Source organism: Balaenoptera physalus (assembly GCF_965194825.1).
Source record: "Balaenoptera physalus genome assembly, chromosome: 4".
In the NCBI taxonomy this organism is placed as follows: domain Eukaryota; kingdom Metazoa; phylum Chordata; class Mammalia; order Artiodactyla; family Balaenopteridae; genus Balaenoptera; species Balaenoptera physalus.
The window spans coordinates 69,506,726-69,526,228 of record NC_138891.1 but is presented as its reverse complement, the minus strand read 5'-3'; the positions used below and the strand labels follow the sequence as shown (position 1 = coordinate 69,526,228).

The 19,503-nt window shown below is 33.7% G+C and overlaps 1 protein-coding gene across 1 annotated transcript; it reads left to right on the top strand.

Moving 5' to 3' along the window:
• Nucleotides 1-467: 467 nt before the first annotated feature.
• On the top strand, nt 468-17,729 carry UTS2B (urotensin 2B). Its single transcript, XM_082461608.1, has 4 exons — nt 468-5,485; nt 9,567-9,665; nt 10,859-10,896; nt 12,157-17,729. The coding sequence occupies exons 1-4, from the start codon at nt 5,386-5,388 to the stop codon at nt 12,280-12,282; spliced, it is 363 nt and encodes a 120-aa protein (XP_082317734.1). The 5' UTR covers nt 468-5,385; the 3' UTR covers nt 12,283-17,729.
• The last annotated feature ends 1,774 nt before the right edge of the window (nt 17,730-19,503 follow it).

The window sequence follows — 19,503 nt, the reverse complement described above, 5'->3', positions numbered from 1 at the left end:
CCCTGAAGGTCCTTTGCTGTCCCAGCTGAATTCCCTGCTGTGAATGGGCTTTTCTGAGTGTGGGGACCTCTCCTCACTTTCACTTCCCCACCGGGGGTGCTGGTCCCTTCCCATTTCCTCTTTTCTTTTTTTTTCTTTCTTTCATCCCACCCAGTTGTGTGGGAATTTTTCTTGTACTTTTAGGCGTCTGAGATCTTCCACTAGTGTTCAGCAGGTCCTCTGTGAGAACTGTTCCATTTGTAGACGTATTCTTGATGTACTTGTGAAGAGAGGCAAATTTGCCTCCTCCTATTCTGCCATCTTGACTCCTCCCTCCAGAAAGTCTTAAAAAAGTGAAAGATAAAAGAACACTTCCCAATCAGTTCTATGATGCCAGTGTCATCTTGATACTAAAGGTGGACAATGACATAGCAAGAAAAGAAAATTACAGAACAATATCCCTTATAAATATAGGTGTAAAAACCTCAATAAACTACTAGCAAACTGAATCTAGTAACATATTCAAAGGAATCAAACACTATGAACAAATGGAATTTACCCCAGGAATACAAGTTTCATTGGACATACAAAAATCAATCAGTGTAATACACCACAGTAATAGAATAAAGAATAAAACCACATGATCATCTCAATAGGTGAGAAAAAACATTTGACAATATCCAACACTCTGTTACAATAAAAACACTCAACAAACTAAGAGTTGAGGGACTTTCTTCAACCTGGTAAAGGGCATCTGCAAAAAGTCCAGAACTAAGATCATACTTAAAGGTGAAAGATTGAAAACTTTTCCACCTAAGATCAGGAGCAAGATAAATAGATCTACTCTCACCATTTCTATTCAACATTGTATTGAAGGTTATAGCCAAAACAATTGGTAAGAAAAATGAATAAAGGCACCTAGATTAGAAAGGAAAGGGTACAATTGTATTTGTGGATGACACGGTCTTCTAAATAGAAAATCTGCAGGAATCTGCAAAACAGACAAACAAGCAAACAAAAATGTTAGAGCTAATAAATGAGGTCAGCAAGTTTGCAAGAAACAAGATCATTATACAAACTCAATTGTACTTTATACTCTGGCAATGAACAATGCAAATATTAAGTTAAGAAAATAATTCCATTTACTATAGCAACAAAAAGATAAACTACGTAGAAATAAATTGAATAAAATTAGTGTAAGACTTGTTCACTGAAAGCTACAAAACAACTTAGAAAGTAATTAAAGACCTAAATAGTTCGAAAGATATTCTTTGTTTATGGATTGAAAGACTTGACAGCAATATTTCCTAAACTGATCTACAAATTCAAGGCAATTCCTATCAGAATCCCAGTTGCCTTTTTTCACAGAAATAGGCAAGTTAATCCAAAAATTTATATAGAAATACAAGTGATCCAGAAAAAAAGAAAAAAGTTGGAAGTCTCACACTTCTGGATTTCAAATCTTACTACAAAGCTACGTTAGTCAAGAGAATGTAGTATAAATATAAGGATAGACAAATTGAATAATGAAATAGGATTAAGAATCCAGAAATAAAACCACATATCTATTGTCAATTGGTTTAGACAAAATGATGAGACCATTCAATGGGGAAATTTCAACAAATGGTGCTGGGACAACTAGATGTCCACATGCAAAAGAATAAGTCTGGACATTTTCCTCACATCATATGCAAAACTTAATGCAAAATGAGTCAAATGCCCACATTTTAGAGCTAGAACTATAAAACTCTAAAAGAACCCATAGTCATAAGTCTCCATGACTTTTGATCAGGCAATGGTTTCTTAGATACCATACTCAAAACACAAAACGATAAAAGAAAATATAGATAAGTTGGACTTTATCCAAATAAAAACTTTTGTGCTTCAAAGGACACTATCAACAAAGTGGAAAGACAATCGACAGAATACAAAATATGTTTGCAAAGTATATATCTGATAAGGAACTAGTATCCAAAATATGAAGAAGTCTTACAATTTAAGAATAAAAAGACAAATAACTTAATTTAAAAAAATTGTTAAGGTATTTGAATAGACATTTCTATTTAATTTTGACAAATAAAGCCCATTATGAACTCTTAAAAAAAATCCATGTACTCACTTGTCAGAATGCCAGAACCTCTGCTTTTGCCTTCTTCCTTCTGCCTGCTGTTTTCATTCACTCATTTAACTATATGTCGGGAATTTTACCAAGAACTAACAGGGTCAGAGAGGTCAAAATGAAATTGTTCAATTTTTCTACTTACTGGAAAGAGAGCCCAAGAGTTTAATAGAGTCAGAAAGTAATTATTCAAATGTGTTTGAGTCACCATATGGACCCTGACTCTTCCTGTCGCTCATTATGAGAAATAGATAAAGTGTATGTAAATCTTAAAGCTTTCTGTAAATTATAACTTGACAATGTCTTTGCTGACAAAATAGAAATGTTATGTATATGCTATAATTGAAATACAGTTTAAGTGATGAAAAAATTGCTCTTGAAAATGCAAAGTGAAAGTGTCATAAGTTTCTTAAAATTGGGGTCTCTGTTACTGGCACAATCACTTTTCATCTCTGTTTTTCCCCACTTGTGGGCAAGAGACAACTTGGGTTAAGAGTGTGGCTTTGCAGTTGGGTAGGTCTAGGTTTCACTTTTGGCTCCACAACTTTCTCCCTTTGCTGGAAAAAGTGAAATATGACAATTACATAATTATTGAAGGACTGTGGTGGGAATTAAATAAGATACTGTGTGTGAAGTGCTTAGGACAGGGCCTAACATGGGATGATTGCTCAATGAATGGCAGCAATAACCTTGCTATGTTACTGTGCATGCTAAAGGCTCCAGGAACAAATATGCTGACTTCATTTACCTGTTCAATACAATCAATAGTGAAAATTTGTTTTTCTTTGAACAATTAATTTGGCTATACACTCATGAGAAGAATTTAGTAGAATAATTTGATTATTAGGGAGAGAGGGATGAACGATTTAATGAAAGGGCTTTGTAAGCTTTTTTCCAAAGTGATTGGATGATCATGAAAAAGGAACTTATTTTTCATCACCTTGCCAAATCAACTAAGATATAACAGAAGAAAAGATTCAGACAATTGTATCAGATTTCCTGAAACAAACGTTTGTGGAACAAAAGTCATACATATAAGTTTGTTTAGAAACAGGTCACCAGTACCCAACCCTATCAGAGAAGGCAAGCCAATTATTTTGCCTCTTTTAAGAAGGCAAACCCCATAAGAAATGGGGTTCTTTGTTCTATATAACAAAATTAAAGAAAATCAGAACAATCTTATTTACATTTAAAAATATTTCTTTTAAAAATTAAGGAACCATGAGCTAAACGTGTCTTTAATATTGGCTCGCTCATGTTTAACTTTCTCATTTCATTGAATAATTTATTCTCAGGTCTTTCTTCATTTTGGATTATTAAATTTATCAGTATATTTTATATTAAATTTATCAGATTTATTATCTATATATTTTATATATGATTTTTCTTTTTTCATTACTATTTAAGTTGTAACTATTTTTCATCACATTTGTATATTCTTTGTTCATCAAGTGATACTGATATACCATTTTCCATATTGATATAGTTTTTAGAAAATAGTTCAAAAAGCTAATCTAAATAACTTACTGAATAAACTATGATAGATAACATCAAGGTATACTTGAATGACAGAAACATGATAAACTATTAAAATCAGGTTTCAAAGACAATGTTTACTCTTAACTTTTTAGGCTCAAGAAAAAACAGACATTTAAAGGGTCTCAACTATTCTTTTCACTTATTTAGCTTTATAACTAGCTATAACATTGGAGAGCATTATCCCATTTTGCCTTTAAATTACCACACGTTTCAGTTATTATTTATTCACACAGCAACTATGTTTTCACTTATTTTTCCTTTAAGTCACTCTGATACTTGCAAATAGGAATAGAAATGACTATAACAATAACTGCTCTCAAAGTATTGACAATTTAATAGTGGAAGCAGACACGCAAACTCATAACTGTAATAAAAAGAATGGATATTTGAGTTGTGATAGATTTATCAACAAAGTGTTGCAGCAGTCCAAAGGAGGTTAAAAAAAAATATGTAGCAGGGGGAACTATACTCTTGTAATAACCTATAATGGAAAAGAATCTAAAAAATAATATATATGTATAACTGAATCACTTTGCTGTACACCTGAAACTAACACAACATTGTAAATCAACTATATTTCTATAAAAATTTAAAAAAATGTTATGGACATAAGGGGAAAAAAGAGAGAGAGATCCAGAAGACTAAACAGAGCTGGTGGCATTTGATCAGAGGCTTGAGGACTGAGAAGGTAAAATGGTGGTGGGATGAAGAGTCCAGGCATACAGAAATATATCAGCAAAGCTCTGGAGTGTAGAAAGTGCAGGATATGTTCAGGAATTAGAAGCCTAATATAGCTCTGCACAAAGACATGTAGCGGAAAATGAGTCTGTGAAGAAAAAACAGTCCTGCCTATCAAACTAAGTAGTTTAGACTTTATTCAGAAAATTTATTAAAGCAGTGGGTGAGAAGTTTGGTTACTGCACCTCCTTAACATCATCATGTGCTGTAGTTCACGCACTTGGAACCCAGCAAATACACCTTAAGTCTCTTGGGAGAAGGAGTAAATGCCAAGGCAATTGGTCATTATTGCATCTTCAGAGCCATAAAATTGGAACTATAGATATACTGAAAGACTGACTTAAAAAGAAAACCAACACAATTAAAGCAAGTATTAGAGAGAGTAATTGACGGGACATTTGCCAACTTTGAATTAGATTCAGCCTTAATTTTTAAAAGTGCTGCTTGCAGCAAAATGAAACCATCCTTCTCCAACAGAGTAAGATGTTAATGTTCCCATTATGATTCATTTCAAATTTGAGCTCTTCCCAGCTCAAATCTATTTGGTTGGTTAAAAATGAAGTGGTGCTTGCAAATACCATTACCATCTGTAAGACCACATCTGGCTCTAAATTACCCAAATGAAGGGCATTGTTCCCATTTCATTTTTATGTAAAGCTAACCCACAGGTCTCTAGTCCCAGTCTTTGCTTTATGCTGTGCATGTGTTTGAGTGCGTGTGCATGCATAGGAATGCATGCTTTTAGTGAAATGGGCAAGTATGAGATATATTGATTGGGTTCTTCTTGTCATTGACTGAGTAGCAAACCTGTCACTTCTCCAAGTAAGTGAATCATGTTGACAGGGTGCATCACATTTTATAAGGTTTTTTTCTCTTTGTCCAGAGCATTTGTAGTTGAAGCACATTTGCCACCTTTTAAACGTGATCTCTGCAGCATTCCAGAGCCATTGAAATATTCGTCTTGACCTGGATAGTCAGTTTTTCTGCTAGCACAGAAGAAGATTTTTAACATGAATAAGATCCTCTCAACCACTCTTTGTTTTGGACTCCTAACTTTATCTGTAATGATCTTTTTAGAATCGGTGCATGGGCTGCCATATTTTATCCAAGGTATGTACATACGAATCTAAAATCCTACACGTGGGTAAATAATCCTTATCTTCCTCTTTGCGTTGCTTTGATTTTTCTACCACTATGGCAATAATGTTTTAAACATCAGTATGATTTAATCATCAAACAGCCCTTCAGTAGTTGCTGTTTTAAATTACATGTAATCTGCTGTTCTTCTCAAGTAAATTAATTTCAACTGACACTGTACTAAATTAATTTCAGCTACATTCTTTTTTTTTCTAATCCAGGGGCATCTCTTTCTTATTTCTATTCTATGACCAAAGATGGGAATGTGTAAATAGTGATACAGTGCTATGCATATTTCAAAAATACAGCTTGAGGAAAGAAAAATGAGATTTTCATCCAATGAGATTATTAATAAGTTACTTATGAAAGGAGAGTGGTTCCTAGTAGAACACATCAAGATAGAAACTTGTGTGTGAAGAGATTTGGGGAGAGTAATGCATGGGGAAATTTACATAGTACTTTCAGGAGGACGATGATAACAGCCACATTACGCATTGACTGTATTTATCAGATTTCTAACATACTTAGGGTACTTATGTTAAATGAAATAATTTAATTTATGAAGTCTAAAAACATATGCCATGATAAAGTTAGAGAAAATAAGTTTCTGCTCTTGTAATATGGTAACTTGATCTTTCTTTAAAATTTTCAGTGCATTCTGGAAATAGCTTTTAATCTGGGAATCAGTGGAGCTACATTACATGCTGATTTATTAGGCAAACAACTTAACCTCATCGAAACTTTTATATATTTCTTTACGTTTTAAAAATAGTAACTTAAAAATATTCCTCTTTAATATCTCTTCCAGTTTGAAACTCTGAGGTGATCTATCATCTAACTGATCTCCTTGTCAGGAAGAGGGAGATAGCCTTTTACTTTTGTCTTACTTGGGGGAACCAAGACAGAATGTAATAAATTTTGTTTACACGACACTGGGTTGAGAAAAGGGATTAAGTTTCCCCTTTCAGATCTAATTCAACTTTACTAGACCATTTTGCCTCAAATGTGGTTTTAAAAGTCACTGAAAATTAGAGTAGTTCTTTTGACAGTGGAAATAAAATTGCAGAAACCCTTGTTATTTATTTATAGAGATTTTTCCCTTTGAAAAACAAATACAGGCCTGAGACCTAAATACAAGCCTGGGAATGAAAGATTCTGGATTTTATCCATGGCACTCACATTTTGTCTTTGGCCAGTCAAAATCATGGTACTTGGTAGGACTTCATTGTTTTTCCTGTGAAATAGTGGGATTTTCAGTGTTCTTAACACAGTGTATATGTGTGAGGAGGGAAACATATCGCCATTCATAAAGGACTTTGCAAAATTAGGATGTTAGTGGTAACTGTAACTTCTGATATCATGTGTATATGAAATACAGAAAAATCCAACTCAAACATTTTGCTAGGTTATAATTAGATAACAACTCTGATCCCAGAATAGCACATATTCATATGTATATTTCATTGGCAACATACAGGAAAGGTTTCTTTCTGGGACTCCCTTTGATCTCAGTTTCATTATATATAAATGGAGAAGATTAGTTATTGGGAAGATTATTTTCTAATCTAAATTGTCGATGATTAGAGTGAGCTTCTCTCCATGTACACATTTTTCAAAGCAACTAAATGTTTGACTTACTTTAGTCTTTTAACACATTGTTTTCAAATAAGCATTTGTCTGCTGACAGAACACCAAGGGGTCGCCATCTTTCTCTCTGTGTTAGACGCCATGCAAGACCAATGGCACAATCTGCCAGCTTTCATTTGCTTGGGGCCATACGAAAGCCTGCCTCAGTGGATAAGCCTGAAACTGGGCAAACTGCCTACCACAAAAGGTGGAGGAGTGAATATCGTGACCAGAAAGGCTATGTCAATTTAATTTTTTTTAGTATATTATCATTTGAGGGGTTTCCAGGTTTCTTTCTGGTAAAGTTTCTTGTCTATATCCCTTAAAAATCTTCACATTCAGATGACAAGCAAGGAGACAACTAAATCTTTTAAGCTTCAGTATCTCAAGTAGTAATCAATCAGTTTTTTCCTGTATATTTGCAAAAGTAATCACTCTCTCATGTCTGAGTAACTTTACCATCATATGTGCTAAAGTGGTATCTGCACTTGGGTATTTTTTTGTTCAAACATCTCCTTTATCAATACTAACTTTTAGTTCAAAGAAAGATGAAAAGTACATGCATTTTTTTTTCTTTTAAAGCTGTATGTGTTTTAATACTAAAAATAAAAACAAGAAATAAGACTTATTTGCTATTTTTCTTAGGCAATATCTTACTTAACTTTAGAAATAAAAAAATTTTAATTTCTTGAAAAAACTTTTTCCTCAGAGATTCTTACAAAAGGTGGTTTTCTTAAAAGTTAGTGACAAGAATTTTTGAGGACAGTCATGCAGGTGTAATTACTAGAAACCAAACTGGTAAAGAATGGTAAATATATTAATTGTCTTTTTAAAAAATGTTCCACTTAAATATGCAGAGAAATGGGCTGTAAATTAAGCAGACAAAAGCTTCAGATCGTCACTTTTCTAGTTACCTTCCTCCTAGTCTTATAAATTCCCCAAATTGAAGGCAATGAATCTGTTTCTTTTATCACAGTTCTCTTTCTGAAACAAATAATCATTATCTCCTGGCTACACAATGATCCTTATTTTTTTCAATTAAAGCATTTTAAAGATTGTAATTTAACATGTTAATGAACAGCTATAATAAAAAATTACTACACTATTGCATAGTCATGTATTTCTCTTAAACTAAATTATCTCTGAGGGTCCTTGTTTAATTGATGTTAAGCAAAAATTCCATTGATAGTCTATTATTTTAACTACTCAAAGAAAAAAAAAAACCCCAGAATTTCACAAATAATTTCTATGTCTGTGAAGTAATGGAAATTGAGGAACTTTGAAATTGAGGAAATTGAGCAACAATAAGTGTTTTTGGTCAATGTAGAAAATTTTGATGCTGCCACCTACCCCAAGTCATTTATTTTCTTTCTCAGCAAAGCTTTCATTCCTTTAATTAGCCACTTAGTTTCTTGAGTTCATTAATTGACATTTTGTAGACACAGGGAAAGAGAAACAATTTAAAGGAAGAATCTAGCTAAATTATGAGCCATTTCTCTAACTGAAACCACAATATTCCCACTCCTAAATTTTGAACTCACTAATCTACCTTTTGTCCACACAGTATCAGTTATTATGAGGAGATAGAGGGAAGAATGATCCTATAGAAATTGTATCATAAAGGTTTGATTTTTTAGGCCACCTCACAAAGTTCATTTTGTTTATAACACACTAATTATTATTTTGTTTGCATTAAAATCTTGTTGACTCTTCATTTTTTATAGCTTGAATAAAGTCTATTGTCCTGACTTCTACTCCAGAATTAAAGTATTTATGAAAATTTGGGTGATTTTTCTGTTTTTAGAGTGCTGAGATAGCTGGGCATCTGACCAATGAGTAGGCTGGGAGGTAAATGGACAAAGATGGAAAGATATCAATGTGGAAGAAGTAGGCACTGTCTTACCTCTTCCACAGGGTTGCCTTGGATGATTCAAAGGCAATTCCCAGAACACAAAAAGGCTCATATTTTAATGTGTATCAAATAAAATCTCAAAATCAAACGTTATTTTTTCTTTTAAAAACAACTTTTAATTCATATTTCTTATGTTAAACACAATAGTAGAAAATTTTTAAAAAACGCAGATGAAAAAACAGAAAGTAAAATTTACCTGCAATTCTACTAACCCAGAAGTAATTACAGGTAAAATTTAGTCTGTAACCTTCCAGGTACATTCTCTATCTCTGCCTCCTTCTCTCTCTCACAATCTCTCTTTGAGTGTTCACATACATTCAACGATTTTTAAAACAGCCCATCTTTTTGGATTACACACCTCTCTCTATACACATTTTATTGGTGAGTATACACATTGATAGTGCATATAGTGATTGATAGTGATTATAGTTACCTGTAAAACCTATTTAATCAGAAACATGTTCAGTGACACAGATTGAAAATGGAGGTTTCACTACATTGAGGTAATTATTACAGGAAATGAATTGTTTCCAGATAAAGAAGATACAGATCGCGAAGAACTATTGCTGGCTCTACTGAATAAAAATTTTGATTTCCAAAGACCTTCCAACATTGGTGAGTTAAGAATAAAGTCAAACTTTATTTATTCCATCTTCTGACCTGTTCTTTCTACATGTTAATTTATATTAAATAAAATAATAATTACTAATTTTAATGCTGCATTGAAGGCTTAAATGTCTTTCTTATTTCGTATTCACGCTAAAAGCAATGGTGTTATTAAAAAATATTAAAATCTTATTTTGTTCAGTTTGAGAGTCCTAATGAGATCAGTAACTATCTAGTTACTCAATAGTTATCTTTAGTCGTATTTTCCTCTCACCTAAGCAACTCCCACTGGTACGGTTAATATTATTTTTTACTAAATGCTTCAAGAGTATCACTAAATGTTTCAAAACAGGTTTCCACTAGAAATTTCACAAGTTAACTGTGGTTTTGTGGCAGTTAAGTTAGCACTTTTTTTGCAATCAAATTCTTTCAATTTGGGAAATGGTTGGAGTAGAAACCATTGGGAAATTTAGGCTATACCAACTGAGAATTTTTTTTCTTTGAAGAACAGGAGAATCTGATTTACAATTATGCATCAGACTGGTCTCCAAGAAATGACAAATATTGTCAGAAACTTAGCAAGTCTAACCTGAGAGACAGTGTGACAATATGATAATGTGGTACCCTCTCAGAAAACATCTGTTCTTATTAAAAAAATTGTCTATTCATGGGACAGTGTACCAGTTAAAACAATACCTTAATAAATACTTTAAAAATACAGGATTTTAAAATTAATAAGATATTTTCATTGAAGAAAATGAACACAATTATAAAAAAAAAAAAAAGCTATACTCAAATTGTAAAGCCCAGAGGGAGTTGATATTAACATTTCTGGAAATTTCCTTCTTGATTGAATTATATAGATAAGATTTGTGTCCTGCTTTTTTTACTTAATATCATTTCATGAGAATTTCCCCATGTCAGTAAAATAGCTTATTTCTAAGTAATAGTCCTTGTTAGAACTATGGTTTATTTTAAAAAACTCTGTGCTTATTGATAGAAATTAGGTATTTGCTCATTACATTACTGATTATATTTCAATATTACAGGCATTGAAAAAATGCTTGGGCCTTTATATTAGGGACAGGTAGGTGATCTCAAATCATGCAAAAAAGACCTTTGTCTTCCTTGAATGTATGACCTGAAATGAATTAAATATTACTTGTAATGTACATTTTTCATATGATAAATGTGTCTTGCAGATATAGAGCTGGCTAACAAATTGGAAGAACTTAACCAGGTGAGAATGTGAAGTACTTAAAATTTCAATTTTAATAATAATCAAAAGACACTTTCCTTTGACATAATAGTTGTTAAAATTATTAATACTCTATTATAAAACCTTTATTCCTGCTAGAGGAAGAGTGAAGTAATTCGCTAGGAAAAAATAATCAAATTCTACTAAAAAATAAAGAAAACAGAACAAAGCCATAACTGAAGTGATCATGGGATAAAATGTCTAGAAATCTGGATTCTAGACCCAGCTCTCCAATTACCTATGAAACCATGGAAGAATTAAAATTCTCTGGACCTAAATCTCCTCATCTGTAAAATAGGAGGCTATAACTAGATTGGTGGTTTTCAAAAGTTATTATTATTTTTTAAAGTGGAAATTTTGTTTTCCAAACAAAATTGTATGTGGTCTCAGTAAATGAAATATATAAAAGTGGAGCTTCTCTGTTTGAAACAGCTAGTTTGGCGAGGCAGGGGCCTGAAGTGCTGCTTTCTTGACCTGCATTTGGCCTCGGTACAGAAAGCCCCTTAGCAACCTTATCCCCTGACTCCTTGATATGAAGAAAATTGGAAAATCATTGGATTAGATGATCTCTTAACTCTCTCAAACACAACTGCATGCAAATCCACTATTATACAAACTGTATGGCTGTTTGTGAGAGAGAATTATGCCCCATCAATTCTTAGTATCTAGGACACGGACGCATGCAGTAGCTCAGACTGACTTCTATTTTGATAGAGTTAGGTCTTTAGGGTTTAGGCAATCAGTGAGCTTGCAAAAAATTAACATGGCTTACACTCTGGGTGGAAACCCTAGGGCCTCAAAATACTTCTCACTTACCGCTAGAAGGGACAAATATTTCAGGAAATACAAACATTCACATAACTCTTTGGAACTCCTTGAAAAGGACTGGTCATTATAGGTGACTTAATATCAAGACCAGCTACACGGGATGTGTTTACAGGCTCCCCATTAATGAACACTCAGACTTGACTTCCTTCACCATAAACCTGTTTGTTCCTGATCACCTGTTAAGTCATGGACCTTTCCCAGCCAGTTTCTAAATGCAAGTTTCCTTTTATTTTTCTATTTAATTCTTTTTGTTTATTTTCATTTATTACTTTTATTTCCTTTTATGTTCCTTTTTCCTCCTTCCTTTCTTCCATCTTTCCTTCTCCTTTTCTTTGTCTATCTTTCTTCTTCTTCAATAGAAAAAAAAATTGCTGTTATTAAAGATTAATACTTTTCATATTTGATTTTTAACAGCTGGAAAAACTGAAAGAGCAGCTCATGGAGGCAAAGGATGCTGAAATGTCTTATGCTATAGGTGGTCTATCTTCTTCCCATCCTAATAAGCGAGGTAAGTTTGATGGTAGAAAAGAGTTGAAATAGAGATTTGCTGGACCTTTCCATAGTCAGTATAGCCTAGGCTGTGATGTGTTACCAATTATAATCTAAATCTCAGAGACCTAATATAATAAAATCCAATCATAAAGTTCAATGCACATAGTACAGCCCTCTTCTATTTTGTGGCTATATCATCTAGATTATTGCTGTAGCTTGACTACCTCCAAGATTACCAAGACACAGGAAAGGACAGAGGATGCATCCTATCTCTCAACTGCCTCAGTTCAGAACTCAGTTTGGTGACATGCATCACTTCTACTGAAGTCCATTGCCTAGAATTAATCACTTGGGCTGCCACCAAAATATCGGCAAGACAGGCTAATAAATGTTAGAAAGCACGTATAGTACTTGGGGAGTACTGCCTCAACCACAGTCAATCCTTTGATCTTTTCTTAACCACATAGGCTATACTCAACCGTCTCCCATTAGAGACAACTCCAAACTCCTTTCACTGCTGCACCCAGAACAAAGAATAAGCCCTCCAGGAGATACTAATCTTTGTCAAATACAATGTGGCTCCTCTTCATTCACAGACCTATCAACTAAAAGGACAAAATTCAATAATTGGCAGAGGAACAGGGACTGGATAATCACAATCAATAATCTTATTCACAAAGGAAAAGAGCAAGAGACACACAACATCAAGAATGCTGGCCTCCAGCAATTCTGAAATCCCACTGGGCAAATATTATAAAAGTTTCTTACCCTGGAGATGGAGAATGGTTCTTGATTAGGACCTGCTAGTGTGTAGGTGGAGTGCTTTGTCCACTGTGTTATTTCCCCTGGCTTCACCCTTTCTGAGGTTTTTGCTTTTTTGGCTTTTTCATTTTCATCCCTGGACACATCATATGGGCTCCTTGGGGGAATATTCCCTTCTTGAGGATTGCAAAGTTTTCTCAGGTCTCCTCCTACTCTCACAAAGTTGGAGGCCCAAGGTTTATTTGGTCTTAAAGTGTCAAAGACTATTTTTATTCTAGGGTTTGTGGTTTCTTTGTCAATGGTGTTCTTGTAACAATTTAGAAAGCTTCTCAGCTATTTGCTACACACAATCTTTTTTAAACAATTTTAACTCTTTTGCATTCTCATCCGCAACTGAGTTGCCTTGAAGACATCTGGAACATACTTTGAAGGCTATACATATAATCTGATTTGTGCCCTGAGCTCCTTATTCCAATTGATATTTACCTGGCATCACTCACTTAGGGTCACTTTAAATCCCATTTTATAGTTTTGGGATCCAGAAACAGCTCTTGCAATATTTCAAGATCTTGTATTTCTGAACTATCTCTATTTCTTTTTATTTATTTGCAAAGACACCATTTTCTTCTTAAGCTCACTATTTCTTGCAATACCTGGCTAAGTGTATCCAACAGCAACCTAAAAATACTGCCAATATTCTGTTTTCCTAGTTTTTCTTCTAGAAATTCAAGAGGAACACAATCTGAACCTGAACTGTTGCAGATGTCAGTTTTACCACATACTATGTTACTTTGTAAAATGGCTCTTCCTGTTTCCAGCCTATGATATCAATTTCCTTGTCTGCCATTAATCAACTGCTGAGACTGTGCCATAACTTAAGTTCTTCTTAGAGTACCACCCTCCTTCAAGTTTTCAAAGTGTATTTTGTGATAAATTAGGCAAAGCACATCAACAAAATAACCTTACAATCTCAGTGGTGTAACTTGGTTTAAGATTTATTTTGTGTTTACATGAAGCCTTAGGTACCTTGGTTATTTTCCTTCACTTTGTCCCTGCACCGTGTGTCCTTGTAGCAGGATAGGAAAAACATGGAGATAAATGCACCCTTACCTGCCAAAATTAGGCACATGATCTCAAGCTAACTTAGCGGGGTTGGGGAAGCCCCTGGGGAATGTCGAGAAATGCAAGGAACAGTTGGAGAATCCTACCTCTACCATAGATATTTTAAGCTTGTTATGACATGTATAACAAAATCTTCCCAGTAATGATTTAAGTAAACCACTGAGTATATAAATTTGAGTTTAGGGAAGTAGCCCAGATTGGAGATCTAAATTTGACAGTTATCTGCATATCAATATTGCTTGGTATTGTGATGAGACTGTCTAGGGAATCACTCTAGACAGATATAAAACAGAAGATATCTAAGGCCAAGTCCCAGGCCACACCAAGGTTACAGACTGGGCAGATGAGAGAGAATTAGCAAAGGAGGCTGAGGAGGAACAGCTACCGAGGAAAAAGGCGACAAAGAAAAGAATGCCTCGGAAGTCAGATAAAAAAACTGTTTCCAGAAAGACACAGTTCAGCTGTTCTAAAGCTATGATAGGTCCAGTAAAATGAGAACTGAGATTTTCCATCTGAACAGCAATGGGAAGGGTTTTAATGCTTTTGACAAGAATTATCTGGTGGACTTATGGTTAAAGAGAATATGACAAAACAACAGGAATGACTAACAACAGGCAACTCTTTTGAGGAACTTTGTCTAAAGGGTAGTAAAAATTGGGATATTAGAGTAGCTTGAGGGGGTCAAGGAAGCTTTGTGTTTGTTTTTAAGCAAGGAGATATTAAAACATATGTGTATGTAGTAGGAACAAAGTAAATATTTGTGGTGATAAACATATGAATTAGATGCCCAGGTTAGGTGACAAAAACAACCCACATCATATCTGAAGTGTGGTGTTTATTGGCATAACTAGAAACAGTCCACCATAAATAGCAATGTATGATGGTAAAATGGACTCAGAGATTCAGCTTAAAGCAAGAGTATCTTACACTTACTGTGAATTATTGTAATTTGTTTAATTATTTAATATATAGTTGACCGACAGCTGCTAAATTCTTCCATTCATTAAAAATATAACTGTCCAACACCTAGCATCATGCTAAAAACGGGGATTACAAGAGTGAACCAGATAGACATCAAGAGACACCCAAATGCTGGCCAGGGTTTTCCTTCACATAAATGATAAATGATAAATAAACATTGAGGAGTTGGCTCTACTGGGGATACCATTCATGAAAATTCCCTTCAACTGGTCCAGAAAATTTCCAAACTATGTTCCAACGCATACTTAATTGAGCTGCTTTTGTGGTGTAAATCTGGGATATGTGTAGATTTCTTTTTCCTTCCAGACTGAGATATTCAAAGATATCCAAAGAGACAGAAAGGGACTTTCCAAAATACTATAAAAAGAAGATTGGATTAGAGGGCCAAGTTCTTCAGTTTACTGTCTGAAAATAAACTTCTGCTTGCATAGGAGTTGAATGTGGTTTTGTTTAAAGAAAACGCTGGCTCTTTTAGGAATGAAAAGTAGACTCTGAGTGCTATCATCACACTCTATGTGTTTGTGCTGATGAGTGCTAGGGTCACAGTTTACAGAATGAGTGGAGGTAGGGAGAGAAACCTAGGCAGGAAGATAGACTTTTATCATTTATGGCAAAGAGTGTCTTTACTGAGTTTTTCAACTCATTTTTATTGTGCATCCTATTAATCAATAGTGAATCGAAGACCCATCTCCCCAAGGTCTTCATTTTATAAACCATTTAGATTGAAGGAAATTAGAGAAATTTGTAATTAATTAGATGAAGCTAACGTAAGTTGGACAATTGATTGGGAACAACCCACAGAAGATTTAAAATGACTCATTCATTCATTTGAAGATTAAAATGCTGTTCAAATTGGTTTGATTTTTCTGAAACATCACTTTATGATCAGAATGTGAAGACTCAATGTGATGATCAAATTATTTAAATATCATTTGGTGGTCTGCAAAGTAAACTTTAAATTTTCTTCCTTCTTTTTTTCTCCAGTAAATAGAAGCATATTTATCACTGATTTTACTTATGTGACTTCCTCTTTGGGACTTAACTTACCCCAACTCTTAAATAGAAGGGTGCGTCTTACTGTATTCTCTGAACTGCATTATATGCATTATAATGTAGAACAGTGCTGTCCAATAGAACTTTTTTTGATGATGTGACCATTCTCTAACTTGCACTGACCATTACGGTAGTTACAGGCCACTAGGCATTATTGAGCACTTGAAAGTTGGCTAGTGTGATAGAGAAGCTGAATTTTCACATTTTATTTAATTTTAATTAATTTAAAGATCCACATGAGGCTAATAACTACCATTTGAACATTCGTTTTAGAAAACTTTCTCTCATACTCAGGCATACATAAACTATTTTATTCAAATGTATGTACCATTTAATCAAAAATCTTCCTAATAAAGACTTTGTTTTGTTTCTTTTTTAGCTTGCTTTTGGAAATACTGTGTCTAAAGTTTTTCCTCTGGATGCCAAAAAAGATAAGAACATTAGACAAAGTTATAAATCTACACACTTTACTGCTTAAAGATTGTAGCTATTTCAAGCATAAAGAAACGGTGGCAGAATTTATCCAGCATATTACATGCTTAAAACTTATGTTGTGAATAATGATGACAAATCAGTTGCACTTTTGAATGGCATGGGACTATCAGAATGGCTTTGTAGACCTGAAGTTGGGAGTGCTGTATCTATTGTATGCTTTTCATAAATTCGTTGTCTAAATATAGTTTTGTCCAGAGATGACTAGGCTGTTGAGCTATCAATTAAAATATTTTAGACAGTGTCTTGGAAAATTAAAGTAAATTATATTGTCTCAGTTTATATGAGAAATTATATTTTATTAAATTTATTTAAAATATTTTAGAAAATGTCTTGGAAAATTATATTATATTGTCTCAATTTATGGAAAATGTGCATCATTGCCCTCTCTCTTTTTTTGTGATTATGCTGGCTACTATCTCTTTTCTGTTCATTAGGACAATTGTCACTGAGACTACTACAACCAAATGAATACATTACTAGGAAGCAGAAATCTATTGTTTATCGAACTCTAAGAGAAAGAAGTATTAGATGTTTCAGAGACAGATATTAAGAAAATTTTCACACAGAACAATTTGCTTTTGGGTCCCTTAATTCTCATCTCTGCCTCCTCCACAATATCAGAAATTATTTGAGGCTCTCAGCATGTCTGTGAGAGACTAGACTCAGTGTACAAAAATTGTCAGGTAAAACAAAACAAAAACTCATTGGATTGTCCTTCATTTTTTTCCCCCACGTGTTCACATCAAACTGCTCTTGCTTACATCTCGTCTGAGCAAACTTATTTAATCAATTCAAGGCTGGGAATCCAATTTCATTTTTGTTTGCCACCTGTTGTGGCACAGAAACATAGTCGAAGTAACTTTATAATTAAAGAATATCAATGACTAGCTGGCCAGATGAGCCTACCGGCATTCCCTTACGTCACAGAACAGGGGAAATGCAGTTTATCTACATGATGTTAATTGTGTGGTGCTTAAAGATAAGACTATCTCATGAGCTAGAATGAACAATATTGCTTAAACTAAAAAAAAATTTTAAAATACATGAAACTGACCAAGTTGAGTAACATGCCTGCAGTGCTTTAAATACACTTGTTAGGAGCCTCTTAAATGTACATAAATATTAGTTGCTCAGTAATGCCTGAATGTTCCCATGTATTTACACCTGTTGTGAACACAAACATGATATTATCATAAAGAAAAACAAAACTCCTGTTTTCATCATCTCACGTTTATTAACTTTGGAGCAGTTGAACAATATTTACGCATTTGTAAACTTTAGGGGTAATGTCATTCAAAAAAGGTTTTGATACTTCTTCCTTTTAGAGAAAGTCATCTTTTTATAATTTGTTTCTTTTTATAATTTGCTTTAAGAAGTTTAATTCCCTAAAGATAGATTAAAAAAAAAAATTAAAGGTAGATTAAAGGTAGAATTTACTAGATATTTTTTTGTGTGCGTGTAGCCAGGAATTAATATCCCCCATGAAAAACTGGTTATATAATTAATGCCAGAACTCAGAAACCCATATTCACAGTTTGCTCTATGAAGCTTTTTACAGGAACAAAGAAAAATAAAAAGTAATCTATTTCTTTGAAACTAAATGAAAAGTCCCTTTAAGCTGGTGACTTTCAATGAAATATAGCTGGATTTAGTAATATACAATGCGTTATACAAATAGATGAGATGACTCGTCATGTTCTTAACAGAAATTGTGTCTTAAATTTCCTGCTATGTTACAAGGATGCCTTATTTTAAACTAGAATACCGCTGACTTATTTTCTACTCTGTATAAAGTAGTGGTAAAAATTAAAATATGAAATAAAATAGTTATAAGTGGAGAAAACACTTTTCTTTTTTTCTTCATATAAGTCGTGTATATACTATGAGACAAATGCATTACACATTAGAATAGAGTATAAATCGATACACTGTGACTTCTTACTTTAGTTAAAATGGAGGTCATAAGCATAATTTTGAATTTAAAAATTAAAGAAGATAGGAAATCAATTTGTTTAATCCAACTTTAAATCTTCATCATGAGAAATTTTTAGGTTAAAGTAGGTTTTAATACCTTTTGTCAAAGCGTGAAGCAACAGCACCCAGTTGGATTAGCAGCTGACAAATACCCAAAGGGGAGAAAAAGGAAAGAAAGAGCTTCTAAGGAATTAGACATATTTCTATAATTCATCAGAAAGTTGGGAAAGGTGGGCAAGAGCAATTATAACTTAAATAATTCTTTCAAATAGTGAGTCCTGCAGGATATCTGTCCATGTACCACTAACTTTCTGATGTAAGTTTATGAACAGAAATTGAAGAATCCGTGAGATTTCTCAAAATTCAGTTCTCTTTGCTAAGGCTCCTCTATTACAATTAAAAGAATCATTCATTTTCAGTTTTTTCCTAAACTTAAAGTTTTTCAGCAGTTAGAACATTTCCCCCCTCAAGGAGAAGTTATATACAAAATACCACTTTGTATTCTAAGTGCGTATGTTCATCACTATGTCTGAGTTTATTTTGTTATTTGGATCGTACGTTAATTCATTTTTAGTTAAAATCAACAACAACCCATTTCTCTCCTCTTCTTCTGATATGACTATACCTTCTCACCACAGTCTTCCTTTTTAGGCTAAAATAAACCTTTGCTCTGCTGACCGAACTTTTTTCTTCCCACATATCAGGTCTGTTTGACAGTGATTACTAGGGTTTAAAGAAGTGTTTTCAGAGGGTTTTTAAATTTCTGCTGACTTATGCTAAATCTCTGGTCCAAGGAATAAGTTATATTTATGTTTTGAAAGCATATCCAATGCACAATGGGCTCATGCGTCTAAATTACAAGAACAACACAGTTTTGCTGAG

What these genes read in the sequence shown, in the direction of transcription:
- UTS2B (XM_082461608.1), top strand. Translation starts at nt 5,386, where the DNA reads ATGAATAAGATCCTCTCAACCACTCTTTGTTTTGGACTCCTAACTTTA. An exon ending in GCTGCCATATTTTATCCAAG is followed by an intron (nt 5,486 to 9,566) that starts GTATGTACATAC and finishes TAATTATTACAG; the next exon opens with GAAATGAATTGTTTCCAGAT. An exon ending in CCAAAGACCTTCCAACATTG is followed by an intron (nt 9,666 to 10,858) that starts GTGAGTTAAGAA and finishes TGTGTCTTGCAG; the next exon opens with ATATAGAGCTGGCTAACAAA.